Raw genomic sequence first — 26,359 nt, 5'->3', positions numbered from 1 at the left:
CCCCTGCCTCATTCATTTATTGGCACTGAATCACCCTGTAGTATTAATCTAATCTTTCACAGTTCACCTGATTTCGTGTTATGGGGTATTTTTTTCACAATTCATTTACCAAGGGTGAACAGGAAGCTTAGAACCACTAAAAGGATCCCTCTCTAATGCTGAGCATCACATATCTTTAAAAGGAACTTAATACATTATTTTAATTCCTTTGAGACCATTTAATAAGAAAAATTGCTTTTACTCGTTTTGTTTCAATTATTAATATTGCAAGACTAATATAGGTGGTTTAACAACTGTCATAAAACTAGTTTTGCTCCATTGTAGTTTATTGCTCAATTTTTAATTGCTGGACTGCTTGCTTGGGAGAGCTCAGGCCTTTTTACTGCCAGGCTGTGGAAAATCTATTTCCTTGTAGACCTCATGGAGAACTGCACACTCTACATTTTGAGTGCATTTCTGGAAAATTAGGATCTTCAAAACAGTGCAGCTTGTGGTAGCTTCTAAGTAGAGGAGAAGTTTCAAAGTTTTCTAAGGCAGCCATGGACAAGGTGCAGGTAAAACTTTGACCACAATATACATGAGCTTATTTTGTGCTTCTTGATAGAAGCATGATCTTCAATGTCTATGAAAAAATAAGATTGCATATTTAAATCTAATTTTTAACTACTAAAAAGTGCATTTTTCACCTTTCTAGTGTTTCCTCCTTTCTCTTCTGTTCAAGCATTTATGTAGCATTATAGGTACGGGTAGATGAATGCCTTAGAATGATCTGCGTGACATTTTCCCTGTGTAAGGTGTTGGTAGACAATAGATTCATCACTATCCCTATATATTTTTGTTTAAGTGTGAAGGCCCTTTCACATGATAATTTCTGGGTTGAGTTGTACTCAGATTAGGACTCTGGGTTTTTTGTTCTTGAGGACCTTGTTAAAAGTAAAATATGAACAGTCACAACCATCCTGTTTGCATCTAAATACAGGATCTGAAATCTCAAAGGTGTACGCAGTTTCTTTAATTTTACTTTAAAGGCTTAGACTGTTTGTGAAAGAAACACATGTAATATTAAATAACTCTAATTTTGCCCTGGGGATAAAAACCACATGCTACTAAGTGTTTAAGACAGTAAAACTCTAAGAAAAGTGTACAGTTTAATATAGTCTTGCTTTATCTGTTGATGAAGAATGACTGTAGGTTCCTTGTTGTCTTTTATTTCCAAAACATGCATGATTTCTCTTTGCTTTGCCTCATCCTTAACCAGTCTGCATGACATTTGCAGTTCTTTATGTCCTCGGTTGGTAGGGAGGTGTTCAATAATGTCACAGCCTGTTGCAGTGAGTTTTTACACTTTGTAATACTTTGAACTAGTTTTGTTTTGTATCCCCATATTTTTCCCAAATGGTTTATCCCAGACTGTACCTCCCTCCCTTTACCTGTGTTATCCCTCTCCCTTGCTGAGATCATCCCCAAACCCCCACCCTGGCTCTCTGTCAATCACTCAGCCTCCCATCCCCTCCATCCAGAAGTTTCTGTCCAGGTCATTGAGTGATTGTCCAGAGGCCAGGGGTCAGCCCCCAAGCCTTGCCCCATACGCTGTCCTAAATGTCCATCTCCCAGTACCCATCCCTTAGGGTCACTCATTGGTTGGTAAAATGTTTTCTACTTTTGGTTTCCACCTCCCTTTAAATGTAACCTTGGCACCTCTCCCGGGGCTCTGGGCAGGAGGGCCCTGAGATGCAGGAGCTCCTTTGGGACTCCTAGAATAAAACCTTGGATCAACCCCTGCTAAGAGCCGGCCCTTTGTCTTCTACCCATGTCTCTGGTGTCTCTTGTGCTGCACAGGCGGCCAGCCCAGGTGCCCTCAGCACCCTCGGGGCACACACAGAGAGTGTCTCCCTGCCAGCCCAGGTGCCCTCAGCACCCTCGGGGCACAGAGAGTGTCTCCCCCCAGCCCAGGTGCCCTCAGCACCCTCGGGGCACACACAGAGAGTGTCTCCCTGCTGTCAGCCCAGGTGCCCTCAGTACCCTCGGGGCACACACAGAGAGTGTCTCCCTGCCAGCCCAGGTGCCCTCAGCACCCTCGGGGCACACACAGAGAGTGTCTCCCTGCCAGCCCAGGTGCCCTCAGCACCCTCGGGGCACAGAGAGTGTCTCCCTGCCAGCCCAGGTGCCCTCAGTACCCTCGGGGCACACACAGAGAGTGTCTCCCTGCTGCCAGCCCAGGTGCCCTCAGCACCCTCGGGGCACACACAGAGAGTGTCTGCCCCCAGCCCAGGTGCCCTCAGCACCCTCAGGGCACACACAGAGAGTGTCTCCCTGCCAGCCCAGGTGCCCTCAGCACCCTCAGGGCACACACAGAGAGTGTCTCCCTGCCAGCCCAGGTGCCCTCAGTACCCTCAGGGCACAGAGAGTGTCTCCCTGCCAGCCCAGGTGCCCTCAGTACCCTCGGGGCACACACAGAGAGTGTCTCCCTGCCAGCCCAGGTGCCCTCAGTACCCTCGGGGCACACACAGACAGTGTCTCCCTGCTGTCAGCCCAGGTGCCCTCAGCACCCTCGGGGCACACACAGACAGTGTCTCCCTGCCAGCCCAGGTGCCCTCAGCACCCTCAGGGCACACACAGAGAGTGTCTCCCCCCAGCCCAGGTACCCTCAGCACCCTCGGGGCACACACAGAGAGTGTCTGCCCCCAGCCCAGGTGCCCTCAGCACCCTCGGGGCACACACAGACAGTGTCTGCCCCCAGCCCAGGTGCCCTCAGTACCCTCGGGGCACACACAGACAGTGTCTGCCCCCAGCCCAGGTGCCCTCAGTACCCTCGGGGCACACACACAGACAGTGTCTCCCGCCAGCCCAGGTGCCCTCAGCACCCTCGGGGCACACAGAGTGAGTGTCTCCCCGTGTCGGCCATGTCGGGCTTGCCCCCGGTGTCTGCCGACTCGGGACTGGCCCAGGGCTCCTGAGAGCTCCCAGAGGGACAGAGACCAGAGCCCTTATCAGCTGTGGCAAATTGCCCAGAGAGAGAATGTAGCACTAAGGACAGGCAGGACCTGGTTCAGGAAGGGCAGTGGAGACCTCTCCTCACTGGTGTCAGTGCTATGCAGTGCCTTGCTCAAAACCACACGTTAGAGAATGCCAATACCTCTGGGATTAATCTACACGTGGAGTGTAAGGAGCTATCAAAGGAGAAATATGAACTCCAGGGCCAACATTAATTGTGATCCAATATAATCAAAACAAAGTGTTGTTAACTCTGTGTTGTTTAACATTATGCATCTTTGCTGTATTTTTCTCTTGAAGAATATAAATTGTAGTGTCAAAGACTGTAGGGTTTATTAATTAAGAGACTTTTTTAAAAGTTGTATGCAATTAGCTGTTCTAATGCTTTACTATTTTCAGACTAATTATTCTAAATATTTTATTAGTCTATCTAGAAAGGCACAAAAAATTACTGTTTGTTAGTTTTTTGTGCTGTGGGTGTCAGGATCCTTAATCTTACTTTACATTATTAGATGTTACTGAATTAATGAAATCAGAAGGGCTAATAAAGTGCTTGCTAGAATTGGTCCTCCATCTGTCCTACAGAATCTGAACACTGCCTATAAACAGAAGCTGTTAAAAGTAATAGTCAGAGTGTGTGACCTAATCCATTAATGCCTATTAATATAATTTCATTAATATCATCAGTGGTAAGAAAGCTTTTGATGTCTCTTCCTATTAGTTTGTTCCTCAACTGTAGCACATGACAAGCTGGTCTGTTGGGGCATTGTAGAATTATTTCATCCTCTTCCTCCTCAGCTGTGTTCACTTTTATATTATATGTTGCTTGGCACATATAATATAAATTTACATTTATTCACATGTAGATAAATGTATTTGACAGTGCACATCCAAGGAAAAGTGAAGTTTTAATTCTATAGACGTTTACATCCAGCAGGTATTTTTTGTTCTGGTTAATGCCTTCTCTTGATTGCTCACATAAAAAGTTGGGTAAATCTGAGCTAATTTTCCAGTGAATGAAGTACCAAAAGAGAAAGGCTATCCACCAGCTCAGGGATAAATAGGCAGCTTCTCCAGATATAAGTGCAATATAACAGATTATTTAGTTTCTTTTGTTTGGAATGTCTGTATGGGAAAATAACTTCTGTTCCATACATAGAGGAAATGGTTTCTGCCCTTCTTGGGCTACTGACCTTGTAGATGTGAGATGGTTTCCTTCAGGAGTTTCTGTGGATGGGAAAAAAACTGTAGTCATCCTGGTCAGCTGGATCTGCAGCAGGAAATCTAAGAATAAGAAAAGGGACAAGGCTTCATTTTCACAGGAAACTTTATTTAAATAGCTTCCATATCATGGGAGTTATGTTTAAAATGTCTTCTTTTTTTTTTGCTGTCAATTGTATGGCCAAATAAATTTCAGTAATACCTTTTATGTTTTATTAACTGCTGTTTATCCTAGAAATTTTCTCACTGAACAGTACAAATCAGTATAATAAAGTATCTTTGTAGCCAGCCCAAGTGAAAGCTATCATATACTTTGATAAGAGATATCTACACATATTCTCCCATTGCTCCTTTTGCCTGTAATTTTTTTTGCATCCTTTATCATTTACAGCAAATTCTATTTCCACTTTACTGACTGATAAATACCATAAGTTTCTAATCAAATGGAACAGATGACAAATAAAAAATGGTTCACACCATCTTGTGTCCCGTTTTACATAGTTGAAATTAATTGTGATTTCCTGGATATCAAAATTCCTTTATGCCTTCAGCATTTTTAGTTGGCTGCTCTTGAAATGCCATTTAATTTACTTCAGTAGTTATGATCAAATGCCTTCTAGCTCTTACAAAGAAAAAAAGCCATTCTCTGATATCTTCTCTGTGTATCTGGAGAGCTGCAAAAAATGAAATATTAATGAAATATGGTTAATAACATATGAACTCCGTGGTGGAATTTCCTTTTTAAAATTCTGCTTTCATCACCAGAAGAATTGCATTTTTTTTAATTGTAGCCAGAAATATACAAAAAGTATAATTTATTCTGGACATGCATCAACCCCCATACAGCAGTTCCAGATTTTTTCACCATTTTCAATTACAGTAAAACAATAATATTATATTTCCAAAGTCACACAGATACAAGTTAGAGATTTTTCACAAAGCCTTAATTTGCTCTCCTGGGTATGTTAGGTGTTGTATGGATTTTCATTTCAAGATTGTCTACTATTTCTTTTTTCCAGCAAGAACAATTTACACAGTTACAGTCCACAGAGGGAAGCTTTAAGAATATTCTGTATTAGACAAACAGTGTCTGTAAAGGCCCTAAGAGTGTCCCAAAGCTTTGTTATCCAATATGGAGCCACGGGTTCTCTGCCCCAATTTAGCCTCAAATGACTGAAATACAAGCACCAAGCACCTGCATAATTGAAAGTGATTTAAACTGATCTACAGCATTAATGTCAGTCTTAATCTAAACATGTCTGTAAAAGCTATAGTTACTTTGATTTTAAAAATTTAATCAGTGATAAATACTGTGTCAGCTTTGAAGGCTTATTAAAGTCTGTCATTTGCACAGACATTTTTGCAGGGAGGGTAATTCAGTATGAATTAACTGTGTCTGACTCTGTGAAATGTTCCAGCTCTTTTGAATGTCCTTCTCTGCAACTGCAGTAGTGCAACTTGATTAGAAAGATTTGCTTTTGGCTGCTCATGAAGTGACTGGGACACAGCACAGCTAACACCTTGTTAAAACCACAATATTTGCATTCAAAATGAAATAAACAACATGGCATGGGCAACAAAGAGGAGATTCCCTGGTTTGCTCAGTGTCTGCTTCCCCAGCTGCAATGGGCACGAGTTCTTTTGGCCTCAAAAATACCGACTGAGGGCTGCTCCCAACCTTGCGTTTTTCAGCAAACCACTGGGGTAGCATTAGATTGTAACCTTGGAGTTATTGAATGAAAAGCCTAATTCATGTGTGAAAATCTCATTGCTTGTGGGTGAGTGAGACTCAATGAAGGTTTCAGTAAACCAAGCTGCAGTGGAAGCAGTATCTGCTGGGGTAGAATCATCAAACCACTCCAATTTTAATTAAAGAATTTTGCCCTCTTACCCTTTGCAGTTCATCACAGAAAGATGTGTTTTGTTTTAATAAATTGAGCTTTGGGAGAAAACTCACTCAGGATAATAAGCCAAGTGTTCAAATATATTAGAGGAGTTATTTCCCTTTTATCATCACCATTAAACAAATGAGGAAGTATGTCAAGTATTTCCGATATTATGTTTTTACTACTCTGCAGAGGAAGAAAGACATGATAGTAATGAACTATGAACTATAAAATAGAAATATGAGAGGACTACATAATTCCTCTGGGTGGATGGAGAAGATAACTTTGAATGGGATGCTGCTGGTTTTTATTTTGCTCATTATTTTTTTTCTCTTCTTTATTTTTATTTGAATGATTTTCCATGTACTGCAAGGTAAAATGGGAAGAAAACTAATAATTATTTTCTTTTCCATGAAAGAAACACACCATATGCAGAGGCGAAGAGCCTGAGTTTCTGAAAATATCTGTGAGGAAAGTCTTCTTGTTTATTGCAAGTCAGCTGATACACTGGAGTATAGGAAATGTGAATCACTTGACTTAGATGCATAGAAAAATCATGAAACTTTGAAATATTTTGTAGCAACATTCTAAAAATTTTGCAGCAACCTGTCTTGTTCCAGCCAATGTGTTTAATCTGATTCATCCAGAAGCCTCTTCTTAGCCCAATGCCTTGGCCATCCACACAACTAGATCCATTATGCTGAATTGTCACTGAAGACCAACCTACTTAATTCTAATATTTGGATGATTTGACTTCTAAATCTTTTCAGTAGGAGACTTTTATAATTTGTTTTCTGAACTGTGCGTAAGGACTCTTTTGTTTTTTTATAGTGAGGGATCGGACAATGAGGCAGGGCAAGTCTTATTTCCCACCTTACACAGTGGTGAATCAGCACAGAATCACATCATTGCTTTCAAAACCAGCCCAGTTTATTCTAGCTCTTTCCAGATAACAGTATTGGCAAACTGTTGCAGCTTTCCAATAACTGAGTAAATTCTAAATTAAAACTGAACGAGTACCATCAAGCTGAATGTTTTCTGTAGCCTGTTGGTGCTTGAGCTGATCTGCTGTAGGTCCTCAGTGGCTCAGCTGGTCTTTGGGAAGCAAATCTCATGGCTGCTACCTGTTTCTCCTTGCCTTTGTGCCCTGGGGTGCTTTCCTCCTTCTGTCTGTCCTCCCCTGCTCTGGCTGAAGTCCTCAAAAGCTCATCCCAGCTTTTGTTTGTTCCCCCCCTGCCAGTTCACATCTCCCACTGTGGCTTTTCCAGCCATCCCACAGGGGTGTGAGGCTCCACAGTTGGCACAGAGTTATCTGTTGGGATGTTACTGGAAATAATATCCTCATATGGATAAGGATTAATAGAAACCTCTTCTGGGCAGACAGTTTAATTCAGTTAGAATGTGGTGAGTATTTAAGAGAAGAGGATGTATTTCCTGCAGACATGTAAAATATTTATCTTTCTATTTTTCTCTCTCCCTTTATTTTTTTTTCCCCTAAGCCAGTTGAAATTCATGGCAATTTCTCTTTTGGCATAGAAAAATCAAGATGATCTAGTAGGGATATGAATTTACAACAGGGGTGTTGAAAATAGCTCAGCCCACTGGATGTTAGAAGATCTGTTCAGATTTACTCCGTCAGTGCTGTAACCATTTCCTGCCATCATTAGAGACAGATTCCTGATCCACTGTTCATCTCCTGAAATGGGAGAGTGCCTGTGTAAAAATTACTGAACATTAAGTCATTGTCTCCGTGGTCCAAGAGAAGGCCATGCTTATCTGCATTTTTCTCACTATTCAGTTCAACAAAACCTTAAAATGCTTTCTAAAATCAAATGTGGTGCCTCCTGAGTTACAAACAGTATTGTTTTCTTTTCTGATTGAGTCTAAGGGAAAATAAAAGAATTTGGAATTGCATCTCCTATGACACACCATGGCAGTGGTTCAGAAGTTGAATGTTTTGGGTCACAACATGCAGAGCTTCTGAGGGTTTAGCACTTGTTGAAAAGGTAAAAGTTTCCAGATCAGCTCTGTTTTGTACTCTGGCATACCCACAAAGCAGTAATATATTGAAATAAGCTAATTCAACCAAGTGCTCAACAGAGTATGCTTCAACTCTTATTCCTGTTCTGCTGTGTCTTAGACCAGCATTTAATTGTTTTAAGCTTGTCATTGTGTCATACCCCATCAACTACCTGTGAATTTTGCTGCAGATCAGGATTTTTCTCCTTTAGCCTGCTCATGCAGTAAACAGGTTTTAATGAAAGTTACTTCCCAGCTTCAGTGCTCATCACACACATCAGTGTATCCCAGTGAGGTACAAGTCACGTACCAAAGGAGCAACTTGTGCTGTTCCTGATTTCTTCCTTCTCAAGACAGAATGACATAAAACGTTCTTTTCCAGGACAGTGAATCCAACATCTGGCAGGGGGGAAGAAATGCAATATATGCAGATGTCTTATATGCAATTTTTTTACTACACATTAATATTTCAGTCAGGATGCTGTTTAACATACCCTTTAGTTCACCTACAGTGGTGATTTTTTTTTTTTCCTAAGTTTTGGTGCATCCAGTTGTAGAAATTACAGGTATCCTGTAGAATCCTCAAGACAATATATTGAGAACTGGAAATTTTATTGAAACAAATGAGATCATAGATAAGTATTTAATGTTCATTTTACTACAGCCAAATGAAATTACATATATTACAAATTAATTGTTTTCTGGGATTTTCCAAGTTCCAGTCCAATGGCACTTTTCTTATAGCTGTGTACCACACAGAAAGCTCTGTGGTACTTAGCTGGCTGACATAACAGCAATCTCTAAATAGTTCAGAGTATTGAGTATGGCCACAAGAATAATGATTTGCTGCCAGAAGGTCTGAGGAATAGGTGTAGTCAGTGAAGAAAAGGTAAGTCACAGAAGTCAAGGAAAATCATCTCGGTTTTATTAAACCTGTCAGATTTTCTCTATTGTAATGAATGTTAACTGTATTCTGCACGCAGTCCTTGTTAAGTTGCAGTGAAGGAATCTGCTATTTCTGTCTGCCTTTTATAATCTAATGATAGTTTTTCAGTACCCTTCCTTCCAAGTGCGATGCCTTCTTGCAGATAATCATCATTTACTGTAACTTACCTTTTTCAGCAATCAGGCATGTGCTACAATTGAGAATCCACTCTCCCCATGGAATGGAATGAGATTTTCCAGCACTGTGCTATAGATCTAGGTGGCTGTGTTTATCCCCACACATCCATAATTTCAGAGAGTGAGACTCAGTAATTTTTTTTAATAGTTTCTCTCAGCTGTGCACTCTGGGCCTGGCTCTCCACAAGCCCTTTCTGTGAGCCTGCTCATTACTCACAGTGGCCCTTGTTTCAGAGGAAAGCTTCTATGTGACAGAGATTTTTAGAATCACACCCTATATTTTTAATATACATACTAATGCATTCAATTTGGCTGTCAGCAATGACAGTTCTACAGTTCATAAACTAAATAAATAGTTGCAGTTTATTTCAAGCTAACATTATTTTAAAAATCCCAGTATTTTGTGGATGTTCTCCACTGGCTGCATAGGATATCCCAATTACTTTACCTCAGCTGTTTGAGATGAATCCCTTACAACTCTTTACTTACAACATAATAAAATAATTTATCTTTTAATTTCTCCTTACTATCCTTGAAAATGCTTGAACAGTATTGAAATCTCATGGTGATACACTTCTTAATTTGATAGTGATTTCTTTTTTGTTCATCTTGTAGAAATACAGCATTGGAGATTATAGAAGGGATTCTGGGCAGGTATATTTACACTCATACACTGGAATTAGGGGCACTGTGCTGAATTCTAGTCTGTAAGGGTTGGCTTCTGTGTTGGGAAATGCTTAACTACACATGTGAAATTGGTATGATTAACATATTCTTGAAATTCAATATTCACTGGCTTTATTATGCAGCTAATTTGATAGTCCACAGCAGAAAATACCCAAACGATTATTTTTAAGTCTGCTTAATCTGTCATGGTGACAAGCACAGATTTTAAGATTAGTTATAAATACATAGAGAGGATAGATAAATCAAATGTGGAATAGTCTGACATTGGTCCATTATGCATGGAACTGATTTTTGCTGATGGTTCTGTAGATACCTGATTATCTTGAAGTGTTAAATTTCAGTGTATAGTCAAAAAAGCTACACATGGATGCATTACAGCCTCATGTGCATGGATGTGGATAGCTACATGCACATTTTAGTGTACATTGTCTGTTTCAGAAGCTATTAAATGTCAAGGAGAGTTTTGTTTATTTATAAGGACAATCTTCTTTTTTTTCTGGTTTGTTTTTGGTTTTTTATTATAAATTTTCACATATTGCCCACCTCTCCCAGTTAAGTTGCCTTTCCCCGTATGGGGTCAGATCCTCCCTTTTTTTTTTCACCTTAGTCTGAGCACCATTCCTGTGCTTCCCACCTGGCAAAACCAGGTCTGTGCCCCTGCTCTGCCCTTCAGGAAGGTGCAGTTCTCACCTCCCCACACAGAAGGGAAGGTGATCTTCCCTTCCTGACCCCTGGGCCCATGTTTCCTGTGCAGGTGGAGATGTGGTCACCGTGCCTGGCAGGGCTCCCCAGCTCCATCTGGGATCTACAGGCACATAATGCCATCTAGAGGGCAGAGCTTCTTCCCTTCCCACAGGAATACCTGGGATCCCTGCTGGCCTTCTTCCATCACCTGTGGTGACAGTGCTCTCCATCTTTGTGATTCATGGTTTTCCTATTCCTCTTCTGGGTATTTGTACTCAGAAAAGGCCAATACTTGGAAATTATTTAGAAGTGCTCAATTGGTGATTACAGCTCTTTCCCTTTAATAAGCCTCCAGGTTTCTTTCTTGTCCTAGTCAAATGAGCTGTTCATCCAGAAATACCCTTCTGATTTTGTGTTCTGGGTCTTAACATTTAAATTATTCAGGAAAATGTTATTTTAAATTGAGGAACAAAGTAAGACCTGAATATTTCATTCAGCATTTTATTAAACTCTAAGAAGTACTTACACAATTGGCTACTTTGCTAGACAAAATCCTCTGTAAAGTTATGGCAGCAACAGTTTCAGATCTGCTGAGAAATGGGTGTGAGGGTCATGCATTATGTGAGACTGCTGTGTTTAAACAGGAGTTAAAATATTTTCTTCTATTGCCTCTCTCCTGCTGCAAGACTTGGTTAGCATTTCTCTTAACAGTTAATGGTAATCTGGAAATGAGCGGAGGCTTCTCAGCATTGAGGTCAGGGGGCTGAAACAGCTGATGTTTCTCCTTAATTGCCTCCAATAGCTCCTCCTTTTTCATCTTTTGAACCTTACAGAGTTTGCCCATTCACACCTTAGATGTGTCAGAGAAAAGTCTCTTGCACCCTCCTTGGTAATTTCCTTCAGTTTTATTTGATGTCATTATACTTCAGCTGCTGTTACCAGTAGTGACCATTATAATATTCTTTTTATTGAGTAACCATGAATGTGCTTTCTGTAAGTTAAGTCTGATCTGTATCTCATAAAAAGGATTTTGTAACACATTGTAGTGTCTCCCCAGTGCTGTGCAGAGATTACTGTTACACACATACATGCATAAATTTGATTCAATTAAGGTAGGAGGTGTGAAACAGAGAAAAAGGCTCTATTGCAAGCTTTATAAACAGCATCTTCTTTTTATATAATGTCCTGCCATGCAAAGTAGTTCAGGTAGCAGAAGCAGTGTAATTGCATGGAACAGCTTTCATTTCAGCTAATTAACTCTTCCTGAGACCCAGAGTATTGGCCCCAGAAGAGCAATGCAGGAGCAACCTGAGCCAGCTTTAGCAGATCTTTGCAGTGTTGACATAACTTCACTTTTAGGGAAACAGTCTTGCTCTTGGCTCCTCTTGCTGTGGCACAATATAGGTTTTTTCCGTTCCAGTGATGGTTGTCTTTTTACTCTTTTTCTCAAATATTTTGCCCTTTGTAGTGACCTCAGGGTAACTATTCAAAATTTTACCCATTTAGATGAGTAAAAATAGGTATTAGCTCATTGTAAAAAAAAGCTTTGCTAGTATTAGGCTAAACCTGTACTTTTCACAAAGACATTGAATAGAAATAAGAGATGAGAATTGCTTCTCTTTTTTGAGCAAGTGATTTGCCTCGCTGGTGACATCTGCCAGGCAGGAATATTTCCCAATTGCAGGCCAATCTGACAGAGCAGTAATGTGATCAGTTCTAGGTATATCTGACATTGCACAGTATTTCATACATTGATTTATTTTTGTTCTTTTCTCTGCATTTTTCCTTTAGGCCAATTGATTAATCACTGATCCTGCTCTTGAACAGGAGCTTAGAATAATATAGCAGCAACATTTCCTCATCTTTGATACTAATGTTATTTTATTTGGCTATCAAATTTAGACAAGTGAAGGTGGGTGCAGTTCCAGTGGCTGCACTTGAGCTGTGTTTAATTATGTGTGATGTGAATTTGGCTCATTCTGCAGATCAGGGCTGCTGCTGCTGCTGCTGTGCTGTTCACACCTGAGCTTCTTACTGGGGCGCCCCTGAACCCCATCACCTTTGACCTGAAGTGTGTGCCATATGAGACTGCAATTTTCAGCCAAATCTTGTTTTTTTTAAGGACTTCTGGTTTGCCACATTCTCCCAAAATTGTGGTCTAAGGCATTTCTTGGACCTCCTAGAATTTACTTTGCCCACAAATGCAAGTATGAAGAACAAAATCTGAGACAAATTTTATATGCTGAAGAGCAAGGTTAAGTTAATAATTGAGAAAGAGTTTAATATAACACAGTGGCACTTAGTAATATACAATTACAATGGAATTTGATTCCATATAGCTGGCTTGAATGTATATATTTCTGTACAGGTTTTTTTCTTTCTGTTTTCATAATGTACAAAGCTATAAAAATATCCAAGTAGAAAAACTGCACTGGCACATCTCTCTTGTGTGCAGGGAAAAGTTCCCAACAGGCTTCTCTTTTTTTTTTTTTTTTGGTATTGTTGGATACATTTTTGTCCTGGCAGTTGAATTCCTTAGGGCTTCCCTATTAATATTAGAATATATCCTGTTATAATAATAATATATATATGTGTGTGCCTTGGGAATGGTGTAACAGGAGCAGATCTTCAGACTCGTGCTGTGTACATTTTGGGGAGTCACTCTGACTCCAGGAGAGCCCAGCAGCAGCTGCAGTTCCTGTTCCCATTTCCTGTAGGAGAAACCCATCCATTGGATCCAAGGCCACACCACGGTGTGAGCTGTAGTCTGGTCAGTGTGATGATCAGAAAAATCACTGGAGATGAGGACACCCACAGCTCATCCAAGCCAAAAAGCCAATGTGAATGGCCTGATGTCAGCCAGCTCAGTAGGAGACATTTCCTATAACTAGTTAGGGTCACAGTTTGATGCTGTCACATCACACAGTTTCCAAGGGGTCCTTATCCCATCTTCTGTAAGTGAGCACAGTCTGCATAGGGCAGAAAAAAACCAAAAAAACAATAAAAACCCTGTACTCTGCTGAATCTTTTAAAAGATAGAATTTGAGGCCTGAGCTCTTGTTCTTCCAGGCCAAATACAGCTACTCTGCAAATTCACTCTAAAAGATGAAAAATGAAATGAATCAGAACTTTCAATTTAACAAATGTCAGTGCAGAAGCCACGTGTTGCTGTGTGGAGCAAGGGGCATTGCCCAATTCTTGCTGTGTGCCTCTGAGAACAAAAGAGAGAAATGTTCAGAGCTCTCGGGAGAAACAGGGTGATGTTTGCAAATAGAGTTTCATTTCAGCTAGCAAGAAATGAGCAGTAATTTTGTGATTCAGTTATTAGGAGCTGGCTAGTGGCTACAAAACAATTGCTGCACGTGCTGTGGCATTTGATGCTCTCCACAGCACAGCACCAATGCCTGTCCTGCTCCACTTGGCTTCACAGCTCCTTAGCTGGGAGGGACAGAAATAACTGAAGCCATCAAGAGAAGTTCATTCTGAAATACCTGGGGAGGTTGACTTATGGGTGACTTCTGATGGAGAGTGTGGAATTGCAGAAACATTGCCTTCAGGAATAACTCAGTGCTCCCATGTAGTTAAAACAGAAAAACTTCTTATAAATTTATGTGGGGAACTGTGAAACAGGTGACATTAATAGCTTATTGTGGTGGAGAGCTTTTAACTTGAAGTCTTTAAAGGGAGAAAGTAAAATGATTCAGCATAGGAGGAGGAAAAGAATATATTTTGTTTAAAAATACTTTGTGGCAGTATCAATTACATCATCACATAATTTTTAAACCTATTGCATAGTACCACAAAGGAAAGCCATTATTTTTCTTGGGATTCAAATTAAAAGAAGCTCAAGGGATGTTTTTTAAAGTTTTTTTATTTTATTTTTTACATTTCAGAAAAACTCATACATGTTTCTTTGGTAAAAGAAAAAAAAAAAAAAAGAAAAGAAAAAGATTTTCCCATTTGCATAGCAGAGAACTGGTATGAGTTTCCCATCACCCAACCAGTGAATGTGACATTCAAGGAAATGGAATCAGTGTTTTCCAGACTGTCAGTTTAAATCATTTCATTTCATAATTTCATGATGTTTGAACTAAATGATGGAACTTAGGATAAATAATTAGGAAAAAATATTTCTTGATAAATATTCAACATCCACTTTCTCTGAAGTCAGAGCAAAACATCTGTTGTTTTACCTTCCAGTGAGATCCAAAATAATTGAGTGTGGGATACATTTGTGTTGTAGGTTATGCATTAAATGAGGAGACAAAAAGCAGGAAGGCAGTAAAGTCTGAATATTTTGTTTCTATCATCAGCTCCCATGAGCAAACTCAATTGTAATTTCCTTGGGGGAGTGGAATGGATAAGTGGGGAGGTGGTTGGTGTTGCTGTCCCTTGAAGATGGTGCCAAATTGAGCTCCAGATTTTTACTGTTTACTATGATTTAATAGCAGCCCTTCGGTTCAGGTGCATTAAGCAGCCTGGAAGCACCAGTTCAGGCATTACAGCAATTTTTTTCGCGCTGACCTGTGAAATTATATTTTATTTTCAGTCCAGTGTTATTAGGAAAAAAACAGAAAAGCTACTTTAGAGGAGAAGAGCTGTTCTTGATAGATAGAATTTCTAGAAATTAAAAAAAAAAACCTGAATGTAATGTATGTAATCCTTGTCTTCCTGATACTTAATTTCAAGGTTTTCTACCTGTGAAGGCATTTTGTCCCCTGGTCTTTTTTTTTTTTCATATCCACTTCCAAGTGCCAAGAGTGAGCAGTAGTATTTCCATATTTTCTCTGAATGTCTCAGAGACAAGAGGGGGAAAATTAAGAAGTGTTTCTGCTGGGATGAAGTGGCCCAAACATTAATTTTCATACACAGATCTGAAATGCCCTATTCTTTTCAACCTCCCCATTAGATGAACCTTGAAGCTTTGTGTGCTACTCAGGTGTGGATAATGAAATCACAGCAAGTACAAAACTGTCACAGTGTCAGTGAGCTCATGGTCAAAATTGCCCAGCTTTGAAGGATAACTCATTTACAGTAAATTCTGAAGTGCTCTCTATTATTGCTTGAAAAACTGTCTTAAAATGCATTAATTTTCTTCAAGATCTGAAAGTTTTTTTAAAAAATAAAAAATAAAAACTACCTTTGAAAACTTTTTTTTTTTTAAGGGTTGCCATATGTATAATTTCAGAAGGATTCAACCCAAAATTTAGCTACTGGTTTCAGTGTCACTCCTAAATTTCTCCAAAATGCTTCCTTGCAGAGCAAAGCAAATATTTTCTTTAAAAATGACTGCACCAATAGTTTTTTATTGAGCTTCAGCACTGGGTTAACAGATAGTCAATGGTTTTCAACTAATCTTTACTAATTTCAAATAATTACTATTCCAAAGAGTTAGAATTTTGCTTGGCAAGAAAAATTGAAACAGATGCAACTGACCAAATCTGATATGATTGGCTCCTAGAAGAGTTTTCTATGCAAAGATCCTTAGGTATGTGTCACATACAAGTTGATATTAAACACAAAATGCCATTTTGGATTAATCAACTCTTCACCACTTCCCTTTATCTATCTGTGTTAATTGTAAGAATCTTAGTTTGACTTAGAATTTCAGGATCTCAGAGCTTTTTTCATGGACCAGGGATTTTTATTTCTTTGATAGAAGAAATAACTGGCTGTGAATATTACATGGGGAAGCACAGTGAGTCTGTCAGAGTGAAATGCACTCAGTTCTTAAGGAGAGCAATTCCAAAAGGGAACAAATCACTTAAAACAAGAAGGGAGGGGGGGAAAGAATGGGATGGGAATCTTGGTGAGGCTTTTGGCTCTCCATCCTTGTACTTCTATGCTTTATCAAGTGCACATGTGTTACATAGACAATGTCTTTTGGAAATACAGTTGAATGCTGGCTGTCTCTGCTTCTTCAGATCTCTTTGACTCCTCATGCTCAAAAAATGTTTTATATGGGATCATTTGGAAAAAATCTTTTTGGGGAAAAGAAGGCATCCTTCATAATTTTAACCCATTTGTACAAAGGCCTGTATTGACAGTGCTTTGCCAGTGGAAATGTTGAGAGTCTATTATTATCTCTGTAAATACTGGTAGAATTTGCTGTTTTCTACCATTTGCATGCAGGTAAACATACAACTCTATTATTGATATATCTGTTAGCAGTAGCCTAGGTGATTATTTGCTTGAAGATAAGCCTGTGCTTATAATGCAGTCTGTTTTGCTAGATCTATTCCCAACCTTCTTAAAATGTCAACTCCAAACATTTCTATGGTGTCAGAAGGGAAAATGTTGAAGGTTTTAAAGGCTTGTCATTTTTAGTTACTTTAGAGTTAATCAAAAGGATAAAAAGACAAATATTGCCATTCTTGAACCAGTTGAAAATGTTCAGCCCCAGATTCTGGGGGAAAAAAAACCAAAAAAGCAAAAACCAGGTATTTCACAGAGGAATTCCCAGGAATATGAGTTTTGCTTTAGTCATTTTTAGAACACAGTCTCATCAGCAGTGTATGAATCTCATTTGGTTCTGGTTTGTTGGATTTGAATCCTGAAGTTTGCACATTTATCCAACATAAGTAAATTTGGAGGAATAAATTCCAGTTGCACTCTTCTTTCCAAAGGTAGGCTTCCTCATTTAGGCTGGACACCCATTGTTTCATCTGGTGTGAGCTGGGAAATGCTCAGCAGACAGGAAAAGCTTTCTGTGGTTATGAGTCCCATCCAGAACTGTGGGTGGGAGTCTCTCCTTGCAAACTGCTAAAAATCTGAATAAATGAGCAAGTTCTGTGTTCTGATCTTTGACAGTGTGAAATCAACACAAATTTTAAAACTGTTACATAATTTCTGCTGTAAGTTCATGTTTAAATACATGAATCTGCTCATCAATAATTAATTGGTTAGGCATCATAGGAAGCTGCACAGACCTTGGGCTGCTTTTTGTTCACAACATTTAAACCCAAGGGGTTTTTTGTAACCTTAAGTGGTTCTTTTCCTGATGTTGAATAAATATCTTCTGATTTCTAGCATACATCAGAAGGTTGTACTGCTTTCTGTGAGTCTACAAACCCATGGGCAGCACAGCTATAGCAGAGCATGTCCTGGGAGATACACTGCTTTTGAGATTTAATATAGTCTTGTAACAGTAAAAAATCTTAAAAAAAACATTGTTGAAGCTGTGAATTGCAAGAATGATCCCCACCAGTGCTGCCCAATAAGGGCCTTTTTATAGAGAGAATTATAATTGACACTTGCATGGTTCTGTGTTTATTATTTAACGTCGCATATGTATTCCTTCCATGCCATGTTTTAAGTGAATGGAAATTAAGCACTGGCTGAGTATTTCAGATAAAATATGTCAAATGTTTTAAGTGGGGTTAAATATAACAGGCCATTAAAAAATAAACCAGAAAATGATACTGCTGAGAAGGCTAAGTGTTTTGAAGCAAGGGTGAGAAGCTTGGCTGTCATCATATCATTGATTTGTTCTTTTTGGTGTTTTGCTTCTTTTCTCCCATCTCCATGATCTAGAAGAAATAGTTAGGGCTGGGACATTTAAATAAAAAAGCACTTTATTTAAGTATTTTTCCACTAAATTCACTGATAATTTCATCAGTAGGTAGCACTGCCCAGTGTCAGTGTCTGGAGGCTGTAGGGCCAGGGAGCAGAGCTGTTCAGCAGGAGATGCTCCATGGCTGCCCAAGCTTTCATCTGTTGTGGAAAATGTGTAAAGGACAAGGTGGAAACATCCAAATGTTGACAGGTGGCCTTGAGGTGCAGTTCTCATTTTACTCCCAGCAAAGAGTAAAATGAGTTGTCTTTACTAATATAAAAGGCTCTGGAAGGTGGCCAGTGGAAATGCTTTTATAGTGCTAGAATTAAATTAAACTTTTGTTGCTACAATTACATTGATTTAAAAGCAAAAATGCAATTTTCAGCTCTTCTGACCAGCATAAGTATGGTGTTAAACTTTTCTCTGACAATTTGTTGGATTAGTCTTTCAAAGGACAAATTATCTGCATAGCAGGGACAGAAAAATGCAAAAAGTTCCCTGTGACCAAAGACACAGAGGTGGTTCAGGTGGTAAACTCCTCCTAGAACAGCAGCTTAACAAAAATGCTCCAAGGACCTAAGGAAAAAACGCAACAGCATCACTTCTTACTGTGCCAACAACAGGGTTTGACCCCTCATGTGCTGTAGGAAGCTGTGACCACAGAAGTATACAAAATCAGAGGCTGAAAGCAGGAAAAAATTGCTGAGTACATTTGAAGTGCTTGGACAGCTCTTAATACACTGCAGTGGGCATGACAAATGAATGTCTGTGTAAATCAATAAAGCTTTCTATAAATGGACAAATGGTTTAGAGTGAATAACAAAGGAGTGCACATGGTAACTGTGGGGTAGCATTCTGCCAGGGATTTTAAAGTTCACTGTCATAACTTTGTTCCCCTTGACCTTTATTGATGATACCTTCAGAGCCTGCTGAGCTGCTAACTAGATGTGCAACCTTTAGACCTTCACCTCCTGCCCATGACTGGATGATCTTTAAAGGTCCTTTCTGATCCAAACCACCCTATGGTTCTGTGATCTCCTCTTCCCTTAGTGCAAAATGCATATCACTTCCTGATTTCTTCTTTCTTCCCCCTCCCATCCTTTTGTTTTGTCTCAATTCTGACAAAAGTTTGAGTAAGGAAAACTATATTGTACATAATTCCCTTTTAGTCATGCTTCTCTTTTATTCGTGCATTCTAGTAGAAAATTCAATTAATTTTAATAGTTAATTAATAGCTTTAATTAATTTCATTGTCATTATAAAAGTGCAGAGGATTGTCTGTTGAAGCATCAGGTGTGTGGCCTTTTATTATTTTTGAAACTGTGCAAACAGCTGCCCCACAGGAGAAAATATCTATGGGAGAGAGAGAATTTAGCTGACCCAAAGAAGTTTTGTCATAACCAGGGCTATGTTTTTTTGTCCTGAGGAAGGAATTCAAATCAATTGACAAAGTCTCTGATAATGAGTGTATGTTAGCAATGGTACCAATTCAAGGCAGCCTGTTTTGTTAAAGTGGTCTGAAGTTTTACCTTTCAAACTCCATCTCACAATTCAGAACCATGTTGTCTTTAATTCAGGAAGTTGAAGGTGGCTTAGCATTATCCAAGTCATCTTTAAATTTTCCAATGTTGGGAGAGACTCTAGTGCAAAATACTTTCAAAATCAGATTTGGGAGGGATATCTATGTTGACATTTTAGGATCCTGTAATGATCCAAAAGCAGCAGGTACTGATGTTGCATTTAGTGGTAAGTTGTGCCACAGTTACTTTTGGCTGACTGAATGCTGCTGTCCTTTGTGAGCTGTCCCCCAAAAACCAATGTGTGTGCCTGAGGTGCTGGTGGCAGGCCCTGAGTGCTCCATCTTTGCTGGGCTGCATCACTTTTTGTGTTAGCAAGGCTGAGGGACAGAGAATGATTGTTCATTTCTATGTGTGACATGAAACATACATAAGTTCCTAGAGGACAGCCATGACTAAACTGGGAATCACTGCAGAAACCAGTGCTGTCTCAGAAAGTGCTGCTCTCAGGACTCTCAGCTGCCTGCTCTCAGCAAGCTCAGCTCTCCCTGCACAGTCCCTGCCAGGTCATGGGTGGGATTAGAGCTGGGGTCAGCACTGTCACTGCCCCAGGGGCCTGCAAGGCTGCAAAAGCTTTCCAGCTGTGAGAATAGAGAGAGGCTCCTTCCTGCAGTTTAGCCCTCTCCAAGTGTGGCCTGAAAATAAAAATGGAAATTTAATAGCAGTTTCCTTCAAGGAGATGTACTCTGCTTAACTGACAAAGGATGCCCAGAATATACAACACAAGAGGAAGGCAGATCCTTTGGAGAAAAAATTGAGCAGCCCTACAATAACATCAAAACCAGTGATTTCTGTTAAATAAATGGAGGTTTGGATTAGGAGGCAGAGTTTTGAGGCTGTAAGTGCTATTACAAATTTTCCAAATGAACACTTTTGGGGGAATGAGGATTATTATCATGTATTTGGTTGCACTGTATAGTGATTTAATATATCAAGTACTGGTTTTCTCATATTGTGGGAACTGGCACAGATTCTAAAGCAAAGTCAGTCAAGTGTTCCTTTCTAGTCTAGTCCTTATTACAAAAATGCCAAATAAATAGGCATGATTTGCTTGGCAATCAAGAAGCACAAAAGTCAAGCTAACATTGACTGCCTTACATCCTTTCACTGCAATTTTAAAACCAGTGGTGTGAGAACAGGTTTTATTATACAGATGTTTCCACTGTGGATTGATAAGAGCTGAAATGTAGCATTTATTTATAATGCTGTCAGGTTTAGATTTCCTAATTTTGGTAGCCTGTTTGTTATGGAATAGCTTGCTGAAATCAGAGGTTCAGTGCACAGATCCAGGAAGATTTAACATTCCATTTTACAGCATTCCAAAGCATGGAGTGAGAGAAGCATGGGGAGCTCTCTGTATATTTCATGTAGTACAAGGGTGTGCTGTAGTTCTTTTACAGATTTCTGTGTGTAAGCAGTCTGCCCAAACTATTTTAGGATAAAATCATACAATGCATTTTTATGTTAATAAAAATGAAAATTAAAAATAAAATCCATAAATATATCAATTAGTCTGTGCAGGCTAATCCTTTAGTGATTGCTTCAGAACAGTAAGAATTTATTTTGGATGGCATTTTAGGGGGGTATACATAGAGAAAATGTCTGAAAATCTTTAACTCGGGAATATTTTTATGTAACAAACATCTCTTTATTTTATCAATCAATCTGCAAGAATATGTCTGTAAAAGCAAACTGTGGCCTCTTCAGTCTGGAGGACTATTTACCTTCCAGCTTCTGATTTTTTACTGCTGCTTTTTCAGCTTCTTCTTCTACTTTGCTCCTTCTGCTTCTGCCACTTTTTGCTGCCTCATCTCACAGTGCTCTCTGCAGGATCACCCATAGACTTTTTATAGCCTTATGTTGAACCCATCCATAGGTGACATTGTGAAAATATGATGCAGAGCATTTTACCACCTTTGCTGGCTTTAATTGTACCCTGGAGATAAAGCACAGATTCTCTACACTTGCTTATTTAGACTTTTAAATAAGTAAACTCTATATGCCCTTGTTTCCTACCACACTTTTACTCTTCAATCTCTTTCAAGATGCTGGCTAATAGTGTACATTTGCTTTTGCTTCCTAGCCTTGCTCTTATGATTCAGCTGAATTTGAAATGTTTATTAATGAATCAATTTAATAGACTTTGGGATTCTTATTTTGTTGATTCATTGGCTTTTTTAACAAAGACAACGTGCATCTTTCACAGTCTTTCCATGCAGCACATTCCATTAATTTTCCTCTAAAACTGCAAATGTTAACTGTATTTATCACTGTTGTTTTGTGTAACCACAATTCCATTGAAACAGCACTTGTTTAAGTTTTATAGAGGAAGGTTAAAGTAATGCAAGTACTGTAAATTGCATAATAGTTGTAATTATGGAAAGGAATTGATTTTGGTGTTATGGTTATGTGATGGGAAGTTATGCATGGGAGGCAGAGAGATTTCTAGAGCCAGTTTTCACTCTCAGATTTTTATATATTTTGTTTTAGTTTCTCAGTCTCTAAGAGAAGACTAGTTGAAACTTGCTCTGATGAAACTGCATCACACTTTAGAGATTTTCCTCTTCCCATACTGTAGAAATTCTTAAAGTCAAATAGATATATAGAGAAAAATACTTTAGTTTACTGTGATTTACTTACCAGATTGTGCTATTTTTAAGTTTTCACTATGCAAAAATGTGAGCATAATGAAAACTAAAGACAGATGAAAGGCCCTATTGCACAGGAATCTTTATCAAATTTAGAATTACATATGTGGGAGAAAAAAATCTGACTTCAAGACTACATTTAGATGCAGCAAAATATCTCTCACTCTTAAATAATCAAATTTTTTTGTGAGTAAAGACTATTAAATTTATCAGGGTCAGTTAAAGGATGTAATAATTCACCAATTAGCTGTAGAATGACCTGTGCTTGTGGGGTTCCCCACTGCAGAGCCAGGCTTGAGAGGAGCTGCCACAGTTAAAAGTTGACATGATCTTGGCTTTTGCTTCCCTGTGGTAGTGGCTGCCTCTGTTTGTGTCCAGGTGGTTCTTAAGTAAAAAGTTCCCTCTAAACTGAAAAGGGAGAGGAAGAGAAGAAGATATGTCAATAGCTTTTATAGTGTTTCATTACCAACTCTATTGCACCTGACAAGGTGAGATGGTGGACGTACATGGAATATCTGCTATGATATTGTTCTAAACCGTAATGCAGGGTGTGAATAATCTCATAAATGAATGTCACTTCTGGTTTTACTCAAAGCACCAACCTGCAGGAAAATAAATTGCACAGTGTATTTTATTCTGGATCTTGAAGAAGCATGGTAGGTAAGCCCCCCAAGGATTTTTATGAATTGTCATGTGGTGAAAGATATCCTTTGCTAATTTTACATATTTATTTATTTATTCCCTTTTACTGTAGGCAGAGAATTCAGCACTGGCTCTGGAAAATGAAAATCAGAGAGAACAGTATGAAAGATGTCTCGATGAGGTAAGGTGGATAAAAAGGTTGTTCTTACCTGCTACTATAATTAAGTTAATACAAATTAATCTCTGCCTCTCTTAGAAGGTTGACATTGTTCTGCAAATTTTGTATTACCTCATTCTAATTAATTCCAAGAACATGTGTCTGGCAGTCAAAGGTGTTGTTCTCCACGACCTCTGCTGTAAATCCTGTTTCGACCACAGCTCTTCACTGAAAAGTTGATATCCCTGTGACCAATACATGGAACTGGCTTGCTTTCATAAAGAGGAGGAGATTATAATTTGCCTGTTAGGTGCTGAGCACTCCTTTTCTGTCAGGTGGAACACGTGTGGATCAGGAGCCCCTCAGCCTTCCCATGTGATACATTCCATCACCCCACAGCTGAGTCTCTCAGCTCCCCCTTAGGGTTGCACACACAGCTTTTAATGCTGTTTATTTTTCTAGCTGCTGGCTTGATCAGAGCTTCCAGTTACAGCTGGAATATAATTCACTCCTCCCTTACTGTCTGAGCACTGCAGCAGGGGCTGCATTCCAGCAGTGCCCGCTGTCTCCTGTTGCATGGAGCTTCCTTCACACAGGTACTGATGCTCACTTGCTCCTCCCAATAAGGCTCTCCAGCATGGCTCAGAGTTTAAAGCAGTTTGAAAGCTCTCAGTGGCTCCAAGAGTTGCTTGTAGAAATCATTTACCCATTCCATAATAAGGATGTGTCATGGCATAAGTAATTAACTGCCATGCAAACAAAACAAGAACTCCAGCTGTACCTTGGAGAAAAGAGTGCGTGAGCAAGCAAACCACCCAGGGCAGATGACAGCTCCAGTCTTCACTGCAGCTTTTTTAATTTTTAATTGGCATTTGCTGAAGTGCTAGAAGCCTGAACAATACGACTCTGGTGCAAGAAACCTACAGTTTAGTGCAGATTTTCATCAGCAAATCCTCCCTTTTGCCACTGTGGCAGATTTTTGTCAGGAAATTTGCAGATACACCTTCCCCCTGGGTGTGCTCTGCCCTTTCTGGGGCTCTGGGGTCCAGCAGAGCCTTTGTCTGCAGTGGCCTGAGTCACCCTCAGTGCACACTCAAACCATGCATGGACATCTTGGTGATAAGGATGAAATTACCATATAATTGCTAACTTCATTTTAAATGACGGAGCCTGACTTAAAATTATTTTCTGATTGTCTAGGACAAAATCTGCTTACATAATTAGTTTTGGAGATGAGTGAAGCACTGTAGCTGTCCATTTCAGCAAAACACTCCATGCAGATTATAAGGATAGAAAACATGCTTTTATCCTGTTTGAAGTAGGATGGTGGATTTCCAACCCAGGATTGTTTTTCACACACTATTTCAGTTTGAAGATCATATAATTAAATCAAGCTATGCTCTCAACTTTATTATCTTCAACATCATGTTGGCTGTTTCCAATTCTTCTGTATTGTCACAGCTGTGTCCATCTTCTCTCACTGTGTCAACTTTTCCAGGAGAAAGTGCTTCTCACCACCTGTGGGTTGGGGCTTCTCTGTTTTGTTTTTTGTGGGGGTTTTTTTGTTCATCTCATTCTTTTTTTGTGTGTTTCACAATGCTTTGGCAGAGGCACTGTAACCAGCATTGTTTCAGCTGACACAAGCTTGGGCCTAATGTCCTCTGGTCACTGGGGTGAAAAAGTTGTTGCCCATGACTGAGACAAGAAAACCTCATTTAATAGTTGCAAATTTTGCAGGAGTCCCGGGTCAGTGTTCACCAGTGTTCACCTGAGCACATTCCTTTGCTGGAGCTGCACAAGAAATCACACATCCTCACTCTCTTTCTTTAGAGTAACAATAAAGGGAATAGGAGATGAGACAGAAATTTAATTAGTTAACAACAAAAATTCCTTTCCAGACAGGATTGTTATTGGAGATCTTAAGCAAATAAAATATTTTCCATAAAGATTGTTTTAAAAAATTAAAAATATTTGAAAATATTTCAATTTTAAAATTTCTTAAGGGCTTTAGGTCTGATGATTGCTCTGTTCATACCTCATCTTACACCCGCCCCTCTTCCTGAAAGTGAGAATTTCTTCAGCCCTTCCCTAGTGTGGCTCTCAGAACCTGTTCATGTTTTTAGGAGCAGATGTATTTCAGGAGCAGCCTGTGTCTGTGTGTGCTGCAGCCCCCCTTTGCCTCAGGGGCACCTGGCAGGTTTGGAGTGAGGAGCAGAGCTGCTCTGGGAGCACAGGGCTGTGATCACACCCCAGCCTGAGACACCTGGGGCTGCCACTGAAACATCTGAGCAGCTACTACAACCATGGCTTTCATTTTTTAAATTCTGCCTCTGTAGCCAAATTAGCTGTGAGTGCAATGAACTTCTCCTGGGCTGATGCACAAGGAGTGCTTCCCTCCCAAGCCACCAGCTGGCCATCCTGGCTGTTCCATGTCTGGGAGGCTTGACAGCCCCTCGGGAACTGAAGCAACATCATTTGGAACGACTGGGAGAACGCTGCCATGTCTCCCTCATCACTCAGAGCCTCAGAGGGCAGCTCCTCTGCCCTGGGCACGGGCAGACTCTGCTCAGGGCACTCCAGCCCCATTGAACCTGGCCACCCTGGCAGGGGGACCTGCCTGCTCCCTCGGGGTCACAGCCAGTGACACCTGCAGTGCACAGTGTGCTCTCTGCTCAGGTGTTGCTGGCCATTAAGCTGAATATGAAGGAAGTAAAAATAGCCACTGTGATTTTCCTGTCTGTCTGATATACCAGAGCTGAGTTTTTAAAGCTATGCTTGCCATTATTGTCTCTCTTTTTTTTTTTTTTAATCGGTTATTTTACATATTTTTCATTCATATAATGCCCTACATTTAATATTGTATAAATGCCTGCAACTGTGACATAAAAATGCATGCTCTGTAATCATTTTCATGGTAAAATTCAGTGAAACTCAAATGTTCAGAGAGATTAAATCTGAAAAGCATATGGGTCAAGCTGAGCAGAGTCCTTTATGAATTTTAACAATTATTCACTGATTTTAAAATAATTGTTCATCTCTGAAGTGTAAATGTAAAAACCTTGGAACAGTTTTTGGAAAAAGGTGTCATTGAAATGTTCCAGTACTTGATAAATAAGAAAAGAGCTTATTTAAATTCAGACATACTCCATAAATGTATCTTTCTGTTG

General features: G+C 39.7%; 1 protein-coding gene across 7 annotated transcripts in view; it reads left to right on the top strand.

Moving 5' to 3' along the window:
- The window catches only part of NCKAP5 (NCK associated protein 5), a 390,172-nt gene that overhangs the window by 263,869 nt on the left and 99,944 nt on the right, over nucleotides 1–26,359 (top strand). For all 7 annotated transcript variants that reach the window (XR_011680422.1, XM_071435389.1, XM_071435391.1 and 4 more), the window contains exon 8: nucleotides 23,148–23,216. Coding sequence is in view for 6 of the 7 variants with exons in the window: in XM_071435389.1 (XP_071291490.1) it covers nucleotides 23,148–23,216 (69 nt within the window). In the remaining variant the exon portion in view is untranslated. The remainder of the gene's footprint in view (nucleotides 1–23,147; nucleotides 23,217–26,359) is intronic.

This window comes from Agelaius tricolor, unplaced genomic scaffold (assembly GCF_023055355.1).
Source record: "Agelaius tricolor isolate 1412-34295 unplaced genomic scaffold, bAgeTri1.0.p SCAF_10, whole genome shotgun sequence".
NCBI lineage: Eukaryota > Metazoa > Chordata > Aves > Passeriformes > Icteridae > Agelaius > Agelaius tricolor.
This window is presented reverse-complemented; position numbering and strand designations above follow the sequence as displayed.